Source organism: Anabrus simplex, chromosome 6, assembly GCF_040414725.1.
Source record: "Anabrus simplex isolate iqAnaSimp1 chromosome 6, ASM4041472v1, whole genome shotgun sequence".
NCBI classification, from domain to species: Eukaryota; Metazoa; Arthropoda; class Insecta; order Orthoptera; family Tettigoniidae; genus Anabrus; species Anabrus simplex.
The window spans coordinates 13,125,805-13,144,901 of record NC_090270.1 but is presented as its reverse complement, the minus strand read 5'-3'; the positions used below and the strand labels follow the sequence as shown (position 1 = coordinate 13,144,901).

The window sequence follows — 19,097 nt, the reverse complement described above, 5'->3', positions numbered from 1 at the left end:
TTAACTCGAGCAGCGCCATTCGCCTTCTGTCTCACCATATTTTCGGAGGTTATGGGCCCCCGAAAATGTTAGTAACTGACAATGCGTCTACATTCAGTGACAATAAATTTCGTCATTTGTGTTTCGGATGGGGAGTGAAGCAGGTTTTTCTGAGCCCCCACTATCCCAAACCCTCACACGTCGAAGGATTTCATCGCAATCTCAAGGCCTGTCTGAGTGCTTACCATAGCGCTGATCAGCGGACCTGGGATGAAAATCTTGATTTTTTTGTTCTAGCTTACAACAGTGCAGTCCACGAGTCCCATCGCCGCAGCCCGGCAGAATTATTCATTGTTAGAAATCTGGCTGACCCATTGGAGTTGAAATGGAATATTCAATACCTGAGCAAACCGTCAAGGAACGTAGAGATTGAACAGAAATGGAAAGAAGCAGTCGCCCACTTGATCCGTGCACGAGGCCGGGTGGCTGAACGGTTCAACCGGGGCAGAAGAGAGGTCGCCCTGCAAATTGGAGACTTGGTGGTGGTGAAAACGTTTCCTGTCAGTTCTGCAGCTAACCAGGTCACCGCCAAACTGTGTCATAAATGGTCAGGCCCCAAAAAGATAGTCAGATTCTTGGGACCTGTCACCGTTGAACTACAGGACCTGAAAAGTAACAAATTCTGTAAGGCTCACGTGTCTTTGTTGAAAGTTTATCATCCACGGAGCCAATGATACTTCATTAATTTATCATATTATGTTTAATACTGTGCCTGTCCTGGGCTTCAGTGCACAATATTAATAATAATAATAATAATAATAATAATACTTCGTGAGTGCATCGGCCGAATGGAAATACGTGATGAGATCTTCGACGAACGGCCCTAGAATCGAATTCTCATCATCCCTACTTCAGAATAACCATGGCTATAATTTTAGAGCATACAGGTCTGTGGTGCGTTCGGACTAATGGGCATTAAATATATTATTTATAAGTAGGGATCTCAATATATATAAGAGGAATACAACGTCACTACTCAATCAGAAGAATGATGTTTTAAGGTCATATGAATATCAAATTTATTATCAACTGAGAAAGAACATCCACAACTAAAATGAAATGTGCCGTAAATAATCTCACTTACAAAAAAATGCGGGATTTAAATTAATCAAATTATTATTATTATTGTCTTGTGGAATTAGTATTCCACACCAAAAATCCCGATATTTAGAGGCCTTTCACTTGTTACTACCTCTATTATTCACAACATTGTTAGACATTTATTAATTAATTAATCAATTAATTATACATAATAATCGGCACTATAATGATCACCCTTTGGGATATCATTCCAGCTTTCTATTCATTAACTGGAGTCTTGAAATATTATAATTTCTTGTGATCATATCGTTACGCAATCAAGGATTAAGACAGTATGTTAATTATGACAAGCACATTCAAAATATCTGAAAGTCATATTTAGCCCTAATAACTAACTTCATTATTATTTACAAAGGTGTAACTAATCGCATAGGCATATGTCGCCGGGATTAAAACAAAATACCATTTAATCATTTAACATAAAATAATACTGGACTTATGGATGACGCGCGGACACTATCACAATATTTTTACATGTAATAATACACTCAACTACTACTAAACATATAATATGACCCTTTATCATATATACAAGATTATATGGAGGGAATGGTCCTTCCATTACCAAAAATAATAGCAATAATACACGTTGCCCTAGATGGGGTCGAACTCATGGTCTTCTCACTGCAGGATGCATGTTTTGAATTTATAGATCGGATAGAATGAACAAAAATAAAATTGGGAGGAAGTCTATTGTTCCTACTATATTAATTCAGTCGCGGTGACAATTAGCTACTCAATGCGTAAATGTCCATCGGATATTGTTAGAAAGTAAATGGCCATTGAACACTCCACAGTCAAGGCTTGTAACGTGCCCACAGCTTCATCAGCCCTTGTATCCAGCTGGTACTTTCTCTAGCGTAACGGTACATTCGTCCGCCTCCCTTTCGTACAGTCAGGGGAATATATCTCTCTTTAATAAGCTGCCTCGATATAAAATTCGGGCCAGCACGGCTCCTTCAGGCTCCACGCCAACATGTTAATTCTCACATGGTTCTATTCAACCTAATCCCATTATAACTAGCATGGTGCAATTTTTCACGCTTTGCATAAATTATCTCTGGCACATATCTATATCGCCTTGACTATCAACCGACAAATATTCACCGACCATCACTTTCGGCTCAATACCACAAACACTCGCATATATTTACATAAGGGATATTAATTCAAGACATTCTAAAACAATTTACATATTAAGTTCACAATCTAGAAATTATACTCGCATCTAAAATTTTAACTCCTCAAATGTTCCGTCTTATGCATGACATACAAGTCATCCTCGTATTCTCTGAAGAGGCAGAAGATCTCATTTTATCATAACATTTGAGATTACCTAGATGGATACCACTTCCATCCATCACAACACTTCTTGAAGACAAAAAAATATCATTACTAGAATCTTATAACTAACATGCATTACTTTCCAAGGGGGTTTAAATTAACTGCTGGTCATCATGCCAGTAACAAACTTCCTACTACACAAACTAAAAGTTTTAATCCCTTCGAACAGCCTGCGATCATCATTCACATTTTTAATCTACTTGACATGCTAATTCTAACTATGTACAGGAGGGAAATTACTTTCAAACATAGTAAATTTTAAAATGTACTTATGTGAGTGATCATTCTTGTCCGAGGAAGTATACTAATAACGGCTTAAGCCGTCATCTTGCTGCCTTTGATGTCGTGAGGTCCTTGATTCGTTTCCGGAATGAGATTCTTCATCTTGTAGACTTCACCGTGCATAATAATCCTGGAGGTATCCAACACAATGAGATGCTGGGTAGGTAAGTGACTCGTGTATTCTCTTCCCAGATCAGCGATCACTCGTTCCAATATGCAAAGGAGAAAACACTATGGTTATAATTGGGTCAACTTGGAATACGCACTACACTCAAGCATGGTTAAATTTATCCCGATATTGTTGAACTATCACGTATTCACTTGCACTGTAATCCAACGTTAAGGGTCACTAATTTGCTTATTTCACACCCCTCACAATGTAAGACAACTCCCATCCACGTTTGTACTTTCCGCAGACGCTGCCCAAATTATTATTATTATTATTATTATTATTATTATTATTATTATTATTATTATTATTATTATTATGCGTGAGTCTCAATTTCCTGAACAAATTCACGTTTTCAACATTCTAATTGTAATTCCAACTGTGTTTCCACAACACTACACTGTATTTGACTAGTAGTGAATTAATCTAGCCACACACGAATCCATCGAACATGTATAACAGTAGCTTGAATGCTACGCAGCTCCTACCAGGTGAGTTATTCCTCGTTCACTATCCTCGGTGATTACACCATGATACAAAATGTTATAAATACACGAAATTTACACAATAAGTGCACGTCAATAATCACTGCGCTTAAATTATGATTTATGCAGTACTTCTGCTAGTTAAATCTCACGATTGCAGTACTTCATCACTCAATGAAAGTATTGCACAATCTCACAGGTCGTTCAAAATATCAACACGTCTGGACAGCACGGAGACACAGTAGATAGTGGGTAAGTGGTCTCCTGTCCGATTTCTTTTGTAAGACAGAGGAAAAAAAATCAAGAATGGGAGTTAACTACGCCTTCATGTCGGGGGTCACTCCGTAAAAAGCCGTTTGTCGGCGTTGATCTGCATATCAAAAGATAGCTCTGACCTTCCATATTTTACTGATCGAATCTTATTCTCTTAGGATCGGCGGTTTAATTATAATCGCTAAAGCGTCATTTACCACTTGTGCAATGATTGACTTGCGTCTTGCCAAACTTCAAGATAGACTCACCTCGCCAGACCTGTGACGACGTTCTGTAATCCTCTGCACCGATTCAGATCACGTAATCAATGATAAGTCGAATAACTGGAAGATGTTTCGTAGTCATCTTTAACTAAATAATCCCCTGATTATGACAAGCTCTTATTCATGAATATTAGATGCGTAAGTCAATAATCACATGATTCTTATTATTGTGATTCATATTGAAAATTCTGAAACAAATGAAGGTTTTGGTTGGTATTACTAAAATCACCAACAAATATTTAGGGAATTACTTCTCCCTAAGTTAACCCGACTTATTAAGTATGGCTCTCGGGCTGTCACATGACTTTTTACTCCTTCCAACTCACTCGCACAGGAGAGAGAAACATCCTAATTACTGGCTAGCGTATGACTCGCCCTTGTCATTACGCGCACAGAGCCTCTTGTCCTCTGAAGTAGCAGCGCATCGTTCGTATTCCGTGCAGCGCTGTGGTCTGCTAGCTTTGCGGCTAAACGTCGTAGAATGACGCGGAAAACGGCATATTATTGATATGGGATGTCACGATATGGTGTCTGTAGTACCGTGAACGGTCACAATACTTGTACATGTTCTTTTGCTTGTAGCAACGTTGGTAATCTTCTAAAATTCTCCTTTTTTTCAGGGATAATATTGATGAAAAAGAGAGATCGGAAAACAAAATAATCGGATGTCGTGAATTGGACATGAGACGAAATGAATGCGGATTCCGTGGAAAGGTGAGGACACCCAATTTCATCTTCGCTCAGCTAAACCGACCATCGCTGGTAGAGACATTAAATAAATTGCATAAAAAGAAGGGATATATATTAAAAAAAGGTAAGAGAGACAGATTAATTCAGCCTGTTATTGTTAATCAAGAAAGTACTGAACATCAAAATGAGATGAACTGGATTTCATGATACCTTGTTGTGTACATAGCTTGTAACTATATCTGTCTTGTGTGCTTCCTTAAGTTGTAGTTAGGATGTAAGATTCTTTAGGTTTAGATGTGTGCACACTCTAGTTATAAGGTTTGAGTCTCATTTTAAAATGTGTCTCTTGGCTGATCACCAAAGGTGTTGTAACCAAGGTTGAGATTTACAAAACACAACTTTATTATTCGCTTCAAATGCAAAATACACTATTTACACAAATAAAACTGAAATTTAACTTGAAGCAAAATGAATTAGGAATCTTGAGAAAGAGTCTATCTTTTGTACACTATATACAAGTTTACAGTATTTACATCCACTTCTATCTTGAAAAGATAGTCCTTGTGATCTGAAAAGTTGATAGTCGAAAACTATCAGAAGTACTGACATAAATGTTTTGGAAAGTCCTTCCTTGCTGAGTTCATAAAAGCAAGTTCAATGTAGGAAGAATTCTTACTTGGCGAAACCAAGGGAGCTTGCATTAATTAGGGAAATATAACGGTATGTAATAGTATGACTGGATATGGGCAGCGGAAGAGGAGCGGTGACCAGAGGTGAGACCTCGTACTGCCAGAAATTCAGTCCACCTGGTCGAAGCACATTTTCAAGAGGAGTAGCCTCCGTGCTCGACGTAGGGTGTATTCTGGAGCTGGACACCGGGGCAAGTGGGCATCTGGACAGGCTGGGAGTTCCTCTTTATAGTACACACACGACAGTTCAGGCACGCGCACTGAGGGCTGCGCGTCGAGGCTAGAAGAATGACACTTGGCGCGCGTGTAGCTGGCTGGCGGAGCGAGATGGGAGCGCCGGACATACAACACCCTCCCCTCCTAAATACGCCGGTACGGCGTGAAACGGCGGCGGCGCTGGCGGCGGCTGCGATGCTGGGCCGGAGCTGCTGATGTCTCTGTTGGATTGTCCGGAGCTGGGACCGGGCGGAGTGGCGCTGTCTCGTCCTGAAAGGAACCCATGGTTATTAAATGGTCTAAAGCTCGTTCAGCAATAGATTTATCTGGCTGAGCAATAGAATCAATAGCTGGACATGGGCGGTAGCGCAGACGTATCTGGTCTTGATGGCGGCAGATACGTTTCTCCGTAGTCTGTATTTCGTAGAGACGATGACCCAAAGATCTGCAGATGACTCCAGGTATCCAGAGTGGGTTTGACGTGAATGTCCGGGTGTAGACCTTGTCGTTGACTGAGAACTTCGTTGGTGAGGTCTGAGACTGGGCCGGAAGAGGCTGCAACAGAGAAAGTAAAGTTCTGTGAGGTCGTCCATGGAGCTTCTGTGCAGGAGTGACATCATCAGCGCCGGGCAGAGTTCTGTAGTTGCTTAAGAGTTGGAGCAAAGCTTGGTCTTTAGTTAAGCCTGAAGAGACAGCTTTTTTCATACTTCTCTTAAATGTTTGTACAAAGCGTTCAGCTTCACCATTACATTGAGGGTGAAAAGGCGGTGCTAGGATATGACGAATGCCATTATATGTACAAAATTTCTTAAAAGCAGTAGCTGTAAATTGAGGTCCGTTGTCCGAAATGAGTACTTGAGGTAAGCCTTCTGTAGTAAATATTTTCTGTAGAGCACGAATGGTAGCTTCGGTCGTAGTAGTCGAATGCATATCCACTACATATGGAAAGTGCGATAGTGAATCGATGACTATTAACCACATGGAATTGAGGAAAGGACCTGCGAAATCGATGTGAACTCGTTCCCAGGGAGTAGTAGCAGGAGGCCATGAAGCTAGATCAGAAGACGGGGCGTTCTGATTCAGTTGACATTGTTCACAATGACGGATGAGCTTTTCGATGGCGGCATCAATACCGGGCCAGTAGCAGTGTTGACGTGCTAGTTGCTTCGTTCGGGATATACCCCAATGGCTTTGGTGTAATAATTCGAGAACTTGTTTCTGGAGGCTAAGTGGGATAACCACTCGGAAGATGGTGCCTGCTTCTAGGAGTACGACTCCAGCACGAGTCGTGAGACGATGCTGCATACGATGATAAGGTGCAAGGTGGGCAGGAAGATTGCTCTGAAGAGGCCAACCGTTGCGGATGTAAGTACGCACAGTAGCAAGTGTACTGTCCTTATCCGTAGCTTTAGCTATGCAGGTAGCATCAACAGGAAAACTGGATACAGTATCTTCAAGTTCTATGTCCAACTGAAGACATTCAGATTCTTGAGAATCGAAGGCAGTATCAGGACCAACTGGTAAGCGTGAGAGGGCATCAGCATTACAATGCTGGGATGTGGCTCGATAGACAATCTGATAGGAATAATCAGAAAGGAACATGGACCATCTTTGAAGCTTTCTGAGGGAATTTTCAGGGATCTTATTACCAGGATGGAATAAGTGTACGAGAGGCTTATGATCAGTAATGATCAGGAAATGGTTGCCATAGAGATATTCATTGAAACGGCGAATACCAAAGATGATGGCTAAAGCTTCTTTCTCTATCTGTGAGTATCGACGTTGATGGTCATTAAGTGTTTTCGAAGCGAAAGCGATGGGGCGTTCCCGTCCATGACGATCCTTCTGGGAGAGAACGGCACCGACACCGTAGTCTGAAGCGTCAGTAGCTAGCGTGATGAGCTTGTCGGGCTGAAAATGAGTGAGTTGTATAGCTTGAATTAAGGCGTTGTTGATGGTTTTCCATGCCTGTTGGCATTGCGGAGTCCATTGAAATTTAACACCTTTTTTACGTAGAGCGTTTAATGGAGCTGCCACTGTAGCGAAGCGGGGAATGAACTTATTATAGTAGTTCGCTTTGCCTATGAAGGACTGGAGCTGCTTGAGGTTCTGAGGTGCTGGCATGTTGACTATAGCTGAGACATTCTGTGCACTAGGGCGAATTCCAGTCTTATCAAGTATATGTCCTAGGTAGTGAACTTGAGGCTGAAAGAATGTACATTTAGCGAGATTCGCTCGTAGGCCATTGTCTTTCAATTTCTGTAGAAGGAGGCGTAGATTGTTTAGATGTTCCTGATGATCTTTTCCAGTAACAATAATATCATCCAGGTAGTTAGCACAACCGGGAATGGAGGCAGTGAGTTGAGCTAAATAGCGCTGAAAAATAGCCGCTGAGGATGAAACACCGAATGGGAGCCGCTGGAGCTGGAGCAGTCCGAGAGGAGTGTTGAGTGTTAGAAATTTCTTAGAGTCTTCGTCTAAAAGTAGCTGGAGATATGCTTCTTTAAGATCAACTCGAGAGAAGAATTGTCCACCAGCGAGACGACGGAATAAGTCTTCTGGACGTGGAATAGGAAAGATATCTGTGTCGAGTTGTGCGTTGACTGTAGATCGAAAATCGCCACAAAGTCGAACATTACCATCAGGTTTCTTGATTACCACTAGTGGAGTAGCCCATTGACTAGAAGTAACTGGTACCACAATTCCAGTTTGTATCCATCTTTCTAATTCTTTCGTGACCAGGTCTTGAAGTGCTAGGGGTACTGGACGTGCTTTGAGGAAGCGAGGCTTAGCTCCGGATTTCAGCTGTATGTGAGCTGTATAGTCTTTTGCTGTTCCGAGCTGAGAGTCGAAGACTTCAGGAAACTGCTTTAGGAGATCGGTAACGTCAGAAGTAGGATGCAACGTAGATACAACGTTAATGTTGTCATGTATCTGGAAACCAAATAAGTTAAATAGATCCATGCCCATAATGTTGGATGCAGTGTAGTTGTTAACTACGAGAAGAGGAATGGCCTTCTGAATTCCTTTATAACTAGCTTGAAGCTGGATTTGACCTTTAATGTCAATTTTCTTTCTGTTAAACGTCACAAGCTGGATGTCAGCTGGAGAGCATGAAGGGGAACCTAAGTCATGGTAGGTAGCTAGATTAATAATAGAGACAGGTGACAGATCGAGTAGAGAATGAGAGAGGAACGATGATCTTGTGAGAATTCCTTGTGGGAAGAATAAGATTGATCTGATCAACTTCCATGTCTTGGCGGGGCTGTATATGCTTCGGGCGTGCTGCAGGAGTCTTAGCAGGGCGGAGCGAACTCCGACATACAGTCTTAATGTGTCCAAGTTTATTACATCGTTCACAAGTGGCTTTGAAAAAACGACAGTCACGACGTTCATGATGCTTGAAACAGCCTCGGCAGGAAGGCAGGAGTTTCGAGGTGCTTTTAGAATTGGGCTTCCTTGTAGCATTACGAGAGGGAACCTGGCGAGAATGCTTGGTAGAGAGCGCCTTATCTGGACGGTTCACTGTAGCAGAGGACTTGCGGGCCTGAGTCGAGACTTGAGCAACTGCGTGTGGAGAAGCTATGGCTGCGGCAGTCTTGGTAGTAAGCTCATAAACCGTAGCAATACGCTGGACGTCTTCTAAAGAAGGGTTACTCTGCTTGACAGCGTCAAAACGTATCTTGTCCTCAGGAGTATGTAAAATTACCATGTCCCGAATAAGAGAATCAGTGTAGGGTGAACCACAACCGTCCTTGGAGCATATGAACTGGCAGGGTTTAGCTAGACCACGCAATTCAGTTATCCATTCAGTATGTGTCTGATGGGGTTGCTTTCTGCTCTGAAAAAATTTATAGCGAGCAGCCACTATGTGAGGAGCTTTGGCATAATGTTCAGTGAGACGGGCCAGGAGCTGTGCGAATGGTACCTCAGAAAGGTTTTCTTCTGGACCTAATTTACGTAGTAATTCACACGTAGCATTGCCAACCGAACTAAGAAATAGTGCTCGGCGGCGTTGATCATCTGTGACAGAATGGCAGATGAAATGCTGTTGTAAGCGTGCTAAATAAACTGACCATTCTTCCTTAGCCGGATCAAAAGCAGAGAACGGAGGAATAGCTGATGGCTGTGTAGAGACAGAAATAGCTTGAATAGCCTGAATTAATGCTGCCTGTTGTTGTTGCATAAACTGTTGTTGTTGCTGCTGTAAGGCTTGGAATACCGTAGCGAGTTGCTCAGCTGTAGCCATTGCGAGATGCGGGCAATAAAGAGCAAGGAGAGCTGTGTGTCAGAACTGGTTGTAGGCGCGACCTTGACCGGTATATGCTGGGAGTGAGAGAGAGAGCAAGCAAACACGCTGGAGCGTGCCACACAGGTGGAGCGCGCGACAGAGCTGTGGAATGCTGTGGAGTGGGCGACACACTGAGCACTGATTGACTTCGTCGCCAATGTCTAAGTGTATGAGGGCACTGAGTTTGCTGTACCTCGTTGTGAAGGAGTGGATGAATAGCAAGTTATTATCCTGTCGTCACAGAGTTGGTGACTGGGGCCGATGAATTGGAGTGTTTGTTGCGTTCTTTTTTCTTTTTTACCTCGTCGCCATAGAGTTGTGTTGTAACCAAGGTTGAGATTTACAAAACACAACTTTATTATTCGCTTCAAATGCAAAATACACTATTTACACAAATAAAACTGAAATTTAACTTGAAGCAAAATGAATTAGGAATCTTGAGAAAGAGTCTATCTTTTGTACACTATATACAAGTTTACAGTATTTACATCCACTTCTATCTTGAAAAGATAGTCCTTGTGATCTGAAAAGTTGATAGTCGAAAACTATCAGAAGTACTGACATAAATGTTTTGGAAAGTCCTTCCTTGCTGAGTTCATAAAAGCAAGTTCAATGTAGGAAGAATTCTTACTTGGCGAAACCAAGGGAGCTTGCATTAATTAGGGAAATATAACGGTATGTAATAGTATGACTGGATATGGGCAGCGGAAGAGGAGCGGTGACCAGAGGTGAGACCTCGTACTGCCAGAAATTCAGTCCACCTGGTCGAAGCACATTTTCAAGAGGAGTAGCCTCCGTGCTCGACGTAGGGTGTATTCTGGAGCTGGACACCGGGGCAAGTGGGCATCTGGACAGGCTGGGAGTTCCTCTTTATAGTACACACACGACAGTTCAGGCACGCGCACTGAGGGCTGCGCGTCGAAGCTAGAAGAATGACACTTGGCGCGCGTGTAGCTGGCTGGCGGAGCGAGAAGGGAGCGCCGGACATACAACAAAAGGAAGACACATTTTAAAACGGGGCTGTGGGATGATGGAACATGCTCGTTTAGCATGTTCATAACATGCAGGTTTATCTGTGATTGCTAAGAGCTTGCATTAGCTCTCATTTGACTTCACTAAACTGGCTATTAACTATTTCCCAAACTGTACCGCAGAGGGCAGCGCTCCTTCTTTGTAAACGGATGGTCCTTCCTTCCGCGAGTCTTTGACTTTTATCTCCTTGACATGATGCCTTTGTTGTTGTTATGACCTAAAAGAAAGAAAGATGGAGTCGCCTCTACTCGGAGTAGCATTTTTGAATTATCGATGTTTAAACTCTGCCTGTATTCTTATTCTGATTTTTAATTGATCAGCTTCAACCTCAGGTAATGTGAGCTGTGTTTTCGCTTTTATTTTTGTTTATCTTGTGGCTGTTTCAAGTGCCTTGTAATCGCGACTGACTGATATACGTCTTTGCCCCGCGATATGAATGGGTGTGTGTTTGCGGGCATTATTGTGGTGGTGGTGACGAGGTAACTGGGTCTCTACGAGAATTGTCATTATGTGCACGACATTATACTTCTTTATTGCCACCAAATGTTAGTAGGCTCTGGGTGTCGACACGGAGATACGTCGTACCCAGCGCCTGTGTTGGTGGGCTTGTACGTGGGCCGTGGGTCCATATCGTCCTGCTTATAACATATTTGCAGTGTGCACGTTTCTACGTCGTGTGTGGGAACTTACTTATGGCCAAGTGAGTCATACTACATGTGTTTACGATCTGTTTTGAAAAGTGGTTATTGACCCTATTGTTACCCGATGTCGACAATGCCTGAATGTTTGTGTGTATGTGTGAGAGCGAGCGAGGGGCTAAAAGGATGTCGTATCGGTCAGTTAATTTATGTTTCCTTTTTATTTATTCCTCGTACACTTGTTTTTTCACTTCGAGTGCGGTGTTTATTATTTTTGTCTTGGTCTATTTTATGACCGTTTTGCTCGTTCTTATGGCCGCCATTTTTGTTTCATTTTAATTCGGGCGATGCGCACACCCGCTTTATTTTCTTTGCCTTTTGTGTGCTCTTTGGTACAGAGATGCTGCACTCCTGGCCATCTCGATACCTTCATTGCCTTCGTGTAATTATTGTTCGCTCTACTCCGAGAGGCTGCGTGATCTTTTATCCTTGTGATGGTCATTGTTGATGCTGTAATAATGATGGAGGCTTGAGTAATGTTTGGTAAATATAATGTGAACTACTTCGCGGAAAGAAATGACCAAAATAAGATGTTGTGTAAATATCAATTAAGCAGTGAGCACGTCGTAAGGTATTGTTTATCCATATATTTATGGAATGTTGTGCTCGAACGGTTACGATGCTAGTTTCTACTAACCTGAAAGACAAAAGCACGTATGTAATATTGTTTCATTTTCTTTGGTGGCTTCTTTTCTTGCATTTACATTTTTATCTTAATAAACCCTCATTTAATTTTATTCGATATTTTATTGCTGGTAGTTAGTTTTGTTTCCTTGTCATGATTTGTTATTGATCAACGCCTTCAGTTCGAGGCTGTTATCTGCCTCTCCTGATCGGAGTCCACGCCCTCGAATCTCCCGTCGTGTTAATATGTGTGTATTTACGTCTTGGGTTCGGTGCAGACTGCTTGAATGGATGGACAAGAGAGACCTTAAACTAGTCTACGATGCTAAGGACATAGGGACGTTCCACTCTGGCCATTGGAATAAAGACTATTCACCCGATCTCTGTTTCGTTTCTTCCAATCTCATGACAACATCCCAAGTACACAGGCAAGTGCTCAAAAAATTTCTCTCGAAGTCAACATAGACCCATAATTTACAAAATTGGCCTGCAGATATCGTCATTAGGTCTAAACCTAAACCTCGACGGAATGCTTATGCATTGCACACAGACGCCAATATTAGATGGATAGCTCCAACTTCAGAAAATGACGGTAGGTTTGTTGGACTAATAAAATCTGCCGCAAAAGGAACCATTCCTCGCGGCTATCGGAAGGATTACATTCCAGGTTGGAATGAGGAAACCAGTCGCTTGTCCGCTGAATATGAGGAAGAATGTAGTCAGGAGAAAGCAATCAAACTCCTCCAATCCTTAGATAATGCTAGAAGTGGGTAACAACTGTAAGGGATCTTAACTTCACATATTCCAGCAAGAAAGCACGGTCTCTCATCCGCAAGCTCTATCCAACTTCCGCACCATCAGGAAATCACTCCCCAGTTAATGTGGAAACCATAGCTAATCACCTCGTCTCAACATCGCGGATTTCAGGGGATAAGAAATTCACCAAGCAGGTTAAATCGGAACTAAGGCAGAGAAAACAAGATACTCAGCCAAACAACCAGTATGCAAGTCCATTTTCTCCAGAAGAGGTGCAAAAAGGCTTGGACACACTCAGAAATGGTAAAGCTGCAGGACTTGATGGCATATACCCTGAACTTATAAAGAACTGTGGTCCTGCTACCATACGCTGGCTTGCTTCTTTCTTCAGTGATGTTTTGCAATCGGGCTGCCTGCCTGCTCTATTCAAAACAGCTAAAAATATCATCTTGAAACCAGGCAAGGATCCCAAATCACCCCAAACCTATAGACCCATATCTCTACTGAGTGTTACATACAAGCTTCTAGAAAGACTGATCCTCAATAGAATATCTCCTGCAATTGAACACCTTATTCCTCTTACACTATAAATTGAGGATAGTTATGTCCACCTTTTCAATACAAAAACAATGTGAGGTCATTAACACATCACATATTTATTACTTATTTATTTATTTATTACTTATTTATTTATTAATGACCTCACATTGTTTTTGTATTGAATAGGTGGACATAACTATCCTCAATTTATAGTGTAAATCTAAATTCAATACGGACCAAAATGAAGTTCTTAACTTTATTCCTCTTAAGCAAGCTGGTTTCCGGCAGGGTCGAAACTGCAGTGATCAGGTTCTCGCTTTGACTTACTTCCTTGAAGCTGGATTCGAGAGCGAAATGAAATATCTATCTGTGTTCTTTGATCTCACTGTATGGAAAGAAGGCCTTCTCCTGAAACTCATCAAGACTATACCATGTCTAAAAATTTTCACCCTGATAAAAAATATGCTCAGTAACAGATTTTTCCAAATTCATACACAACATGTCCATAGCAGATCCCATAAACTTAATAATGGCTTGCCACAGGGATCAGTCTTGTCTCCCATTCTCTTCAACTTATACATCCGTGATCTCGCAAGTTCATCTATGCAGATGATGTCAACCTCACCATACAAACAACAGACTTCAATGAGGCAGAAGACATTCTATCCCAAGACCTTGACAAGTTGGGTGATTATTTCAAAAAATGGCACCTGAAACCTAGTCCACTAAAGACAGAGGTAGCTGCGTTCCATCTAAATAACAGGGTGGCAAACTATCAACCTACGATCAGGTTCGGAAACCACACACTGCAGTGTAATACCAACCCAAAATATCTTGGTGTAACTTTAGACAGGTCGTTAATCGACGCCATCTTGAGAAACTGGCTGCTAAGCTTAAAAGTTATAACAACTTGCTGGGTAGACTAGCTGGTACTTCATGGGGCGCAGATGCATCCACACTACGAGCAAGTGCTCTAGCAATAGTATACTCACCACCTGAATATTGCTCCTCTGTATGGCTCATAGCTCCCACACTAGTCTGGTTGTTGACCAACTGCACCACACAAGGAGAATTATATCTGGTACATTGCGCTCTACTCCTATTCAATGGTTACCGTTACTGAGCAACATTCAGCCAGCTCACATCAGACGGCAAAGCACCCTTGTTAGACTGTGTATCAGGATAGCGAGAATAGTTAGTTACCCCCCAGTACATAATGCCATAATGAGACTCAAGTCACGGAAGCCTGCCTGGAAGACGGCAAAGGAATTACAGCAGTTAATTCACATTTCAAGCCTGATGAAATATGGAAACGCAAATGGTCTCAATCACACCCTCATGGCATTGTCAACATCAGGCATCCAACTACAATGTTGCCTGGGTTCAAAGTTCCTCGCTCCACCTGGACCACACTGCGGAGTAGGAAGAAGTGCTCCTACTCTGCATCAGTGGGGCTGGATAGACTCTCCAGCTTGAGACTGTAGTGCTGAAGTGCAAACCATCCTGCACATCCTGAAGGACTGCCCTCTGCGAGCTTTTGCTGGTTCCATCGAGGACCTTCATCGAGTGACCCCTGAGGCACTCTCTTGGCTGGAAGAGCTGGACATTCATCTCCAAGAGACTGAAAGACCCCCGCATTGACCTTTTTTAATGTGGAGTTTGTATATATATATTGTATGTATATAAAGTAATTTTTGAGCCTGTACATAGTCAATTGTCAACTGTAGCATCATATGCTAAATAAATAATAATAATACAATCACTATACCATATTTTTATGCGGAAATGCTGCTATAAACATTTTCTAATTTTCATTGATTGCACCTTTTGTAAACTGGTTGTGTAAATCACCATAATTGTGTTTAATTTACAATTGTATGTTTCAACTACAATCCTAAAATAAGGCTTTCACCTCCTCTGCTGACCGAAGATCCTCACTCCCTTTGTTCATTAATGATTCCTGGTCTTGGAACCTGTTTCTGCCTTAAAGTACCTATACAAACCCTTCCATTTTTTACTAAAAGTTGTATATTACAAGTAATAACTCTCATTATTGTTCCGTATTGAAGATGACGTTAGGCATAGATATCAAGGATAATTTAATAAAAAACCACCTATTCAATACTTTCCACGTTTAATGTGGTTATTATCTACATGATTTTATGTAGACTTATTTAGGTCAGGTACATGTTTCACCCATTATATTGGGCATCTTCAGCCTGTATACAACCTTTAGGTCAAGGTTTGGGACCTTTTTAACCAATATAAACATACCAATATATACACTATATACAATATATACAAACATTAATGAACCCTTAAGATGGGTAACATAAGTTAATACAGTTAAGTTTTTTGGTCCTAATCTATCTAATATGAAAAATGTCCAAAACTAAAATGGATCTTCTTTTTGGTAAAAAAGCCATTTCTATTTCTTTCGAACCTGCACCTCCTTCTAGGTTTAATTTACTTCTCTGTTATAATAAGGTGGGTCTTTACCATTCCTTACCACCTATAAAGGTACAAATCTGTTTTCACATTCCTCAACAACTCCAACCCAGAATCTGTTTACATTTTATTTACCATTTTCCACTGATCATAGTTACTTTTTTAAAATTCCCTCATGCCTGCTTTATCAGCCATATGGTACTGCCTAATAGTCCTACTTTTAAGGCCTTCCTTTCTGTCACATTTATTTTTAACTACGACAAAAACAGCTTCATGATCACTAATACTATCTATTACTTTGGTTTCTCTATAGAGCTCATCTGGTTTTACTAGCACCACATCCAGGATATTTTTCCCTCTGGTTGGTTCCATCACCTTCCGAGTCAGGTGCCCTTCCCATATTAATTTATTTGCCATTTGTTGGTCATACTTCCTGTCGTTCGCATTACCTTCCCAATTGACATGTGGTAAATTGAGATCACCCGCTACAATCACGCTCTTTTCCATATCGTTTCCCACATAGCTGATTATCTTATCAAATAATTAGCACCAGCACTACCCTGGTTCCCCTTCCTCCACATACCCCTGCCTCTTCTACACTTACAATCTCAAGTGCACTCATGTCAAATACAAAAGAGCAAAGCTAGTTGCTGCAGTGATATAATGTAGTGTCTTTTGTATTCTAACCTGTCAGTGAACATTTTCCTCATATCTTAAAATGCATTTGTTGATAGCCTAATTTTCTTTATGAACTTTAGTAACAACAGTGTCTACCAAGCATGTAATTGTGGTGGTAGCACTGTGTGATGAATAACGTTTTGTTATCTCTACCTCTTCCTAGTTGCATTACCCACAATTCTTGTTGTATAAGTATTGCTATTGTCAGTATTCTGTTTGTACATTTTCTTGAACTACATATCTCGAATACTGTATGAAATGTGCAGTGAGGGAATTCCCCACGCACGTCTTCCTCCTAGTGGATGTACGATCAGGAAACCTACGTCAGTTGTTGATCAACGTCTGAAGGAAAGGAAAGGGACTGAATGACAAAGACAAAAGAAGTAGAGCTAAGTAAACTTTATTTACATATTTTGTTAATTGAGCCATCTCACAATGTAGTGGTTCTTCTTCCCTGAAACACAGAAAAAAATATGTAGAGCAGCTCACTTTCATCAACAGAGATACAAACGGCAAAAACAAATTTCTTTGGAGGTGGTTACTTCTTTATGGTGCGAACTAAGTAAAGTGTGAATTCTCCTGGATTACTTGAGGGACCGCACCAAATGAAAACAGAACTTGTGCTGTTACATTGCCCATTCTGGCCAAGAACGATACTTTAAAATAAACGTACCAATGCTTGTGGCATGCCTTGACATTACTAGAAATATTAAATGACAGTTGAGAATGCTAAAGAACAGGTTTAGAGGCGGACATGTAGCCTTGAGTGGTGACACTGAGACAAACGACCTCCAATATTAAATCATCTTTCGCTTCCAATTGATTATGATTACTAGCAAGATAGCAGCTGCAATACCACGGGGAATTTCTCCACCTCCCCAGCAAAGGGCTGAGCATCGCAAGATCTCTACTGTGTTCATGTGCTGAGTGATCCTAACAATTTGAAAATCAGCAACATTATCCCCATGTGGGTGGGGGCGGTAGAATAACACCCACGGTATTCTCTGCCTGTCGTAAGAGGTGACTAAACGGGCTCCGCAGGGGTGCTTAACGTGGGAGCGTGAACAACGCTGAGAACAATACGATCTACTTGATTGCATAGAAAGGACAAACTTGCTGACATTTTACGCAGTTATTAAATTTTTGTATAATATACAACTGTTTAGGTAGCAGGTAGGGACCCTCTTCGGAGGCAGCCCTACCCAGGGAGTGGCGCCCCTGCCTATGTGAGTCCCAGAGCACACTGACCCGGTGTGTAACATCTGGTATGGGTCCCAGCTCAGGGTTACGAGTGAAGACCTCAACGGCATCTACGGCGGAGAAGGTGGACTTCGGTACGGCGGAGATGGCGGAAGGGGCATACCCGTAGCGTCTGTACTCCAGAGGAGCGGCTACGAAAGGCGTCTGTCTCCATGTTAGGGGCGGCCTAATTTTGAACCTGGCAGTAGGTATAAAATGCCTTTGGGTGTGGCGAGCCCATCGTAACAATAGCCTATATGGACAAAGCAAATATGGTGCCTCGGAAAAGGTTAGGGCGTCCCCTGCTAAAAGCGACGCGCAGCTCTTCAGGTGCTGGGGGAACTGTGAAAAATGGGCAACCAGCACCAAACTACATCAAAATTGCAACAATTAACGTACTGACACTGACGGGAAAGACAGAAGAACTGGTGGACTTCATGATAGAAAAAGATATAGCCATACTTGGACTGTGCGAGACCAAGAAGAGAGGTACAGGGGAGATCCCTCTGAGAGAAGGATACAGGCTGTATTACAGCGGAGGACCTGAAGCAAAAAATGGAGTGGCCATCATACTTAGAAGAGAAATCCAAGAATATCTGGAATATACAAAGTACGTCAGCGATAGGATGATGATGATGAGACTCCAGTTTGAAAATGGCGTGAAAGATCTATTTCAGTTGTATGCCCCACAAACGGGTTGCATAGATGAACATCTAGAGGACTTCTTAGAGGAAGTGGAGAGACAGATAGAAGATAAGGAAGTACTATTGATGGGAGATCTAAATGCACAAGTTGGAGTGGAAAGACAAGGAAAGGAAGATGTTGTAGGGCCCTTTGGATATGGAAATGTAAATCCAGAAGGCGAGTTGTTGGTGGATTTTTGCATGAGGAATCAAATGATTGTTGGAAACACCTGGTTTAGGAAGAAGAACAGTCAGAAGATTACAAGGTATGGCTGGGGAGACAGACGAACAAAGACCATGATTGATTATATAATCGTAGAGAAAGAACACCGGAAGAACCTTGTAGATGTAACAGCCATGCCTGAAGAAGCCTTTGGTGGAGATCATAGAGTTGTGATAGGAAAATTGAAAGTTGGAAAGATTGAAAAACCCCAATTAAGAAGAGAGAAAAGAATTAAAGTATGGAAGTTGAAGGAGAAAAGCGTACAAGAAGAATTTCAAAGGGAAATAATACCCTTGGTACCCAGGACAGAGGTGGGGAATGTTGAAGAGGAATG

The 19,097-nt window shown here is 41.8% G+C and overlaps 1 protein-coding gene across 1 annotated transcript in view; it reads right to left on the bottom strand.

Moving 5' to 3' along the window:
• Window positions 1-17,002: 17,002 nt before the first annotated feature.
• TyrRS-m (Tyrosine--tRNA ligase, mitochondrial) overlaps window positions 17,003-19,097 on the bottom strand; it is a 230,836-nt gene continuing 228,741 nt past the window's right edge. Inside the window, exon 9 of the mRNA XM_067149634.2 lies at window positions 17,003-17,072. Coding sequence (XP_067005735.1) covers window positions 17,035-17,072 — 38 coding nt within the window. The 3' untranslated portion in view covers window positions 17,003-17,034. The remainder of the gene's footprint in view (window positions 17,073-19,097) is intronic.